The sequence below is a fragment of the Lactuca saligna genome, chromosome 4 (genome assembly GCF_052625555.1).
Source record: "Lactuca saligna cultivar CGN05327 chromosome 4, ASM5262555v1, whole genome shotgun sequence".
NCBI classification, from domain to species: domain Eukaryota; kingdom Viridiplantae; phylum Streptophyta; class Magnoliopsida; order Asterales; family Asteraceae; genus Lactuca; species Lactuca saligna.
The window spans coordinates 30,012,288-30,019,735 of NC_136420.1; the positions used below are offsets into that span (position 1 = coordinate 30,012,288).

Genomic DNA, 7,448 nt, shown 5'->3' on the forward strand with positions numbered 1-7,448 from the left:
AAATTCTTTAAAAACTTATATATATTTTAATCTCGACGGTAAAAAAAAACAACACAACAACATAATACGTATGTAAAAGTATGTCGTTTTCTTATAAGTAGGATGCTATAATTGAAAAAAAAAATACATTATTTTTATAAATTGTAAAAAAAAAACACAAAAAAAAACTATAAAATTGTTTAAAAACTTATATACAAAAACTAGAAAGCTTCTAGTTTTTACCCAAGCTAACTCCAAATTAATTAACCAATAAGTTATATAGTTAACTTATAATTGGAAAAAAAAAAAACACAAAAAAAATTATAAAAATCTTTAAAAACTTATATACATTTTAATTGAAAAAAAAATACATTATTTTTATAAATTGAAAAAAAACACAAAAAAAATATAAAATTGTTTAAAAACTTAGCTTCTAGTTTTTACCCAAGCTAACTCCAAATTAATTAACCAATAAATTATATAGTTAACTTATAATTGGAAAAAAAAAACACAAAAAAAATTATAAAAATCTTTAAAAACTTATATACATTTTAATTGAAAAAAAAAATACATTATTTTTATAAATTGAAAAAAAAAACACAAAAAAAAACTATAAAATTGTTTAAAAACTTATATACAAAAACTAGAAAGCTTTTAGTTTTTACCCAAGCTAACTTACAAGTAATTTTAATTAAAATTAATTAAAAAAATGCATAAATAAAAATTTTTAATTTATTTTTTTCATTTCTTTATTACTTAATTTTTGTATTATTTTAGATGTAAAAAAATGTGGATTGAAAAAAAACAATGCTAATTCGGTATACTAAACTCTAAACCCAAAATTATGTTTCAGCAACATCATGTCTATTGATAAAAGCTGGACTACTAATCCATATCGAAACCATCCCGAGTTCCAAGCAGGACTCAAAGCTTTTATTGAGAAGTCGAAGTTGCACGTTGATAGTAATGGTAAAATCAGATGTGCGTGTGAAAAATGTGATAACCGTTACTTCAAGTACCCGACTGTAGTTGAACGCCATATATTTATAAATGGTTTCAGTAAGGCGTACAAAATTTGGATCTATCATGGTGAATCTTTTATTCCTCCCGTCGTCTTGCCAAGTAACGAAATGGCCGATTTAATCGACGATGTGATGTGGGAGTCGAGAGAAAATGATACCAACCTCGATGAAGGAACCTCGAATACAAGGGGTAGCGGTGTGGATGATGATTTTGCACAGTTGTTGGAAGAAATGGAAACTCAATTGTATACTGGTTGCATCTTTTCTTCCCTTGAGTTTCTAGCAAAGTTAATGCATATCAAGGTGAACAACAAATGGACTGATAGTTCATTTGATCAACTCCTTGAGCTCTTGCAATTAGCATTTCCCAAAGGCAACAAGGTTCCCCTTTCACATTATCTAGCCAAGAAGAAACTAAAGTCTATTGGCCTGGGGTATGAGTCGATACATGTGTGTAAAAACGATTGTTGTCTCTTTTGGAAAGAACATGATTCATTGCAAGTTTGTCCCGTTTGTAAAGAGAGCCGATGGATCGATAAAAACACCAAGGGTAAGAAAGTACCTCATAAGGTGTTACGGTACTTTCCTGTGACCCCTAGACTACGACGTTTATATTGTTCGACGCACACTGCCAAAAATATGATTTGGCATAGTACCAGACGTTCAGAAGATGGTGTGATGATTCATCCTGTTGATGGGGAACATTGGCAAGATTTTGATAAAAAATACCCTGACTTCTCGAGTGAACCCCGTAACGTACGCCTAGGTCTTTCAGCTGACGGTTTCAATCCATTTGGAAACATGTGTAATCCACATAGCACATGGCCGGTCATACTCACCACATACAATCTGCCACCCTGGCTTTGTATGAAAGAGTCATCATTCATGTTGACTTTGTTGATTCCAGGACCGAAAGCTCCAGGTAAGGATATGGATGTTTTCCTTAGACCGTTGGTGGAAGAGCTTAAACATTTGTGGAACTCAGGCGTACGTATTAAAGATGCGGCGACAAACACATTCTTCACGATGAGAGCTATGTTGTTGTGGACAATAAACGATTGGCCAGCTCGTAGTAGTTTATCGGGTTGGAGTGGGCAAGGGTATAGAGCATGTGCTACTTGCAATGAAGACACTCCTTCGTACCGTGCAACAAACAAAGTCGTATACATCGGTCATCGTCGTTTCCTAGATGCTAATGATCCGTTAAGAAAGAGGTTGGACTTTAATGGGATGGAAGAGACAAGACCCGCTCCGAGACACTTTAATAATGATGACATACAAGAGCAACTAGGTCGTCTACTAACTCGTAAACCGGGTAAACATCCTGAGCATGGAGGCGGGGAGCCAAAGCGGCAAGATTATGAGTTGAACTGGTCGAAGCGAAGCATTTTCTTTGAACTAGAGTATTGGTCTTCTCTACAGTTGAAACACAACATAGATGTCATGCATGTCCAAAAAAATGTGGATGAGAGTTTGTTAGGTACTCTCCTAATGAACGATAAAAGCAAAGACACATCAAATGCACGAGAGGACTTGAGAATTCTAAACATTCGGAGAAATGAATGGTTGCAAAAAAATGGTGACAAGTTTCATAGACCCCAGGCAAGATACTCTTTCACGAAATCTAGTCGACAACTCTTTTGTCAATTTATAAAAGAGGTTAAGTTGCCGGATGGGTTTGGTTCTAACATTAGTAAGAAAGTGAACGATACCAATACTAACATTATTGGGTTGAAATCGCATGACCACCACATTCTTATTCAACGTTTGATACCGATTGGAGTAAGAGGGTTGTTAGACAAAGATACTTATACACCTATTGTAGACCTTTGTACGTTTTTCAAGCAACTTTGTTCCAGAACATTGAAGGTGGAGGATATGAGGAAAGCAAAAGTAGACATTATTGCAATCTTGTGCAAGTTTGAATTGATTTATCCTCCGGCGTTTTTTGACATTATGGTTCATTTACTTTTGCATTTACCTGATGAAGCAATTGCTGGAGGCCCGGTTTGTATGAGATGGATGTTTCCATTCGAGAGATATATGAAAAAACTAAAAAACTATGTCAGAAACAAGGCGAAGCCAGAAGGTTCTATAGCTGAGGGTTATGTTGCTGAAGAAGCTTTATCATTTTGTTCAATGTACCTTCGAGATGTAAAGAATCGTCCGGAAAGAAATGTAGATGTTGTGATTGAAAAAACAAAGTTTTGGATGTTTGAGTCTAAATGTCGACCGACCAGCACAACTCAAATCAAAACTCTTAATTTAACGGAAATGCATAACATGGAATGGTTTGTATTGAATAGCTGTGAAGAAGTCAGACAGTATATCAAGTAATTAATCTTATCTCTAACTTTCATTCTTAATTTTATATTTTATCTTTTTAAAATCTATATCTTTTGGTCATCAACATAGGAAATTCAAATCTGAGCATCCCCAAAGTGATGAAAAGAGAGAATTTCGTAATTGGTTTCGTAAAAAGGTAATATAAATTAATAAACAAATTTTTTTCATTGATCGAACGAATACATAATACATATTAATTTATAATTGTTAGGTTCATCAAATGAAAATAGAAAAATCGCCAGAATTCCACGAAGAGTTGTCGGTTCTTGCAATGGGCCCGCAAATGAATGCCTATTCTTACACCGCATGCATAGTCAATGGTGTTAGGTTTATGGTACTTAGTCGTGACACACAACGTACAACACAAAACTCTGGGGTTTTAGCGGTGGGTGAGAAAGGCGAGAAGTATTATGGTCAGTTAGAAGAGATTATAGAGTTGAGGTATACACATGATTATTCAACTGTAGTATTTCGTTGCAAGTGGTTTGATACTCGAATAGGAGTTATTTCTAGTGATAGTTTCACCAGTATCGACACACGACGCGAAGCATACAAAGATGATCAACTCATATATGCGTCACAAGCCAAACAAGTGTTCTACATCAGAGAGCCAAACAATAACCATCGGTGTGTTGTCGAGCATGTTAATCATCGAAGTATTTGGGATCTACCATCGAACGATGACCTTGTTCAAAATGTTGACAATGTCTCACACGAAAATGTAGACGATGTCGATGTACTTCAAAATATCTCTTCATCCGATGCTCCACTTTTTATCGATTTCAGCATGTACTTTCAAAACATTCCTAGAGTCATTGTTGATGTAGAAAGTGCATCTGAAGTTCCTCCGCCAACTGGTAGAGTCAATGATGTTTCTGATTGCGATACTGATTACGATGACACCGATTCTGACTATGATACCGAAGAAGACACTGAAGGATATGAGAAAGATTCTGATTAGAATAGTTCTTATGTAATATGTATTTGTAATATGTGTTTATAATATGAACTGTATTTGGATTTCTAGTTTAAATGGAAATGTTTATTCCTATCTAAATGTTTATTCCTATGTAATGTGTATCTATAATAAAAATTGTATTTGTATATCTTATAATTTTTCAGGAAATGATGAGAGTGTGGCTGTTGTTTATGTTTACCATGGCTGCTGTCATGGGTCGTGGACATGGGGGAGACGGAGCTGAGGACCCACCTTTCCCAGGTGGTAGAGGTCCTGGCCAGCACGAGCAGGACGGTAAGTCTTATAATGAATTTTTATTTACTATTTTTGTTCAATTATCATAAATTAAATGTCGTTTCTAATAATTTTTAATTACATTTGTAGTTGAGGGACGTGCCCGAAGGAAAGCTCGAGGAAAAGCAAAAAATATAAAGCTTGAAAAAGCAATCTTGCAGAACCAGGGGAAACCAATAGCCATGCAATTTGATAGAGATATCACATTTAATCCCGTAGGAGAGGCGGGAGACATGTTTTCCCGAGAAGTTGGGAAAACAATGTGGCAGATGGTCCCTTTCGACAAATGGAGTTGGAAAAGAGTTTCCCCTGAAATAAAGGAAACTGTATTACAACATTTAGCGGTAATTATTTATTTAAATATATTTTATAGGTTTAACTATAATTGTTTCTTACTTGGTTAACTTTTTTTTTTTAATTGTAGACAAAGTTTGATCTCAATCAAATGTACCAGGATGCACAAGCTACTTTATTGACAGAGAGTTTTCAAGCAGCCTTGTTAAGAGGTTTTCGAGAGCGTAAAGCCGACGCAAAAGAATATTTCAACATGGTCGGAGGGTATGAAGATATCCCGAGAGCATTGGCAAATCCTCCGGATGGTATGCTTGTTGATAACTGGGAGAAGACAGTTGAGTATTTTCAAACTGACGAACACAAAATTGCTTCAGAAAGGAACAAAAAAATCCGTGAAAAGCAAACAATTGTGAATCGTGGGGGTTCGAGCTCGTATAGCAGTACTTGCTATAAGAAGGTACCGTACGATACATGTAATTATTTATTTAAAATATAATCTAATTTTTAAACTTAAACAGAACGTTAAGAGAGTGGAAACATTTCGCAAAGCTCACACCGATAAGAATGGTGTATTTGTTACTGCTGAATCGGAACAACAATATGTAAGTATTTAATTATAATTTTATCATATATTTAAATGTTTATTTATACTTAATTGTTACTCACTTTTGGGAGTTACAGAATCGGTTAGTTGAAGAGCTGCTAGAACAAACTCAATGTGAAAGTGAGTTTACGCCAACTCAAGAAAGAGCTACGTTCGAGAAAGTATTAGGAGAGCGACGTGGCCACATTAGAGGCATTGGCCGCAAACCTTCTGGTCTCCCGACGATTCCACAGCCTTCGCAACCATCACAACCACCATCACAACCATCACAGGTAAAATAGCAATCTACTTTAGCATCGTAAAATGCATGTTGATTTGGTAGTTTTGGTTTTGTGGTGGTTATTTGCTAAAAAGTTTGGTAATTTAGTTTTTGTCCCAAGTGCAAAATATAGCAATGTACTTTGGTTTTCTATCTTACTTTAAAAATAACAATGTATTTTGATAGTTTATGTTATTAATTATGTAGTTGGAAAATATAGCAATGTACTTTGTTTATGTTTGACGATCTAACTTATAATTTTATATATATTGTTATTAATTATGTAGTTGGAAAATCTTCGTGCAATGCTCGCCGACCCGGCATGTAGGGATGAGCTTTATTCGTTTTTTCAATCCCAAAACAATCAAGGAAACGATGGGAACAGCGATGAGGGTATGTAAAGAATGGGTTTTATTTGCATATGTTGTCTCGTTTTGCTACTTAGTAGAATGTAAAAATTTTGTTGTTTTGGTACTCGGATAGTATGACTTTTGATATTTAATTGTATATTGGATGTTTGTTTGTAATAGGATGTTTGTTTGACACTATTATGTTTGATATTTAATAGGATGTTTGTTTTGTAATTAGCGTCGACACTATTGGTTTTGATATTTAATCGAATATTGTTATTACCGGCGACACTTTTACCTGCGATATTATCACCGGCAACACTTTTACCTGCGATATTATCACCGGCAACGAAAATCGTTATTTAAAAAAAAAAATTGAAAAACAAATTACCGGCGACACTTTTACCGGCGACAGTTATCATTACCGGCGACACTTTTGCCGGCGACACTATTAGCGGCGACATAGTTCATTACCGGCGACAATATTATTAGCGGCGACAATTGTCAGTAGCGGCGACTATTATCTTTAGCGGCGACAAATTGATCAATAGCGACGAGTCAGTACCGGCGACTCATTACCGGCGACGCGTCGCCACTATTATCATTACCGGCGACATTTGGGACTTTTACCCGCGACTTTTGTCGCCGGTAATGGCCTTTTTCCTTGTGGTGGAGATTCAGAGTCTATACCGATTTGTCGTTTAATACTCATGGATTTAAGTAATTGCTGTTCAAGTAATGATTTAGAAAATTTCTTTAAACCCAATCACCTACTAAGAAACACGTTGTGTTTAAGCTAATAATATGCGTGAAGCATAAATCATTAAGAAAGGTTGCTAACCAACTGCAACTGCATATGCTAATGTACATAAAAGATCACATGATGAGACGTTTACGAGCAATAGCAATCTGTGAGACTCTACTATTTTGGTGTCAAGTAGCCCTTAAAGTTCCCCCAAACACTTCAGTAGGAAATCATTAATAAAGCATCCCAATGAAGTGTTCGGAGGATCTCTGAGGGACGCTTGGCTTTTCCTTCATCTGTATTTGCTTGAAGTTAATTGCTTTGTTTTGAAAATAAACATGCCAGAATTACTTGGTATATATAGAGAGAGGGAGTAGAGAGAAAAATGTGAGAGTGACGAGTTATGCTGAGGACCAGGTGAACATGGGTATCATATTCTCATTTGATCATCTATCCCATATACATGACCACATTCAATCTCTGACCTACCATATGTAACATATGCGCATAAGATTTGATAATGGGAAAGAGATGTATATTGATTATTCATTCAAAATTAGAATTGAATCGAATATACCATGACTGCAATATCATGTA

The 7,448-nt window shown here is 35.2% G+C and overlaps 1 protein-coding gene across 1 annotated transcript; it reads left to right on the top strand.

The window, feature by feature from the left end:
• Window positions 1–839: 839 nt before the first annotated feature.
• LOC145039420 (uncharacterized) lies at window positions 840–4,308 on the top strand. The gene is made up of 3 exons (XM_078987481.1): window positions 840–3,334; window positions 3,417–3,475; window positions 3,578–4,308. Exons 1-3 carry the CDS (start codon window positions 840–842, stop codon window positions 4,306–4,308), a joined length of 3,285 nt encoding a protein of 1,094 aa, XP_078843607.1.
• The last annotated feature ends 3,140 nt before the right edge of the window (window positions 4,309–7,448 follow it).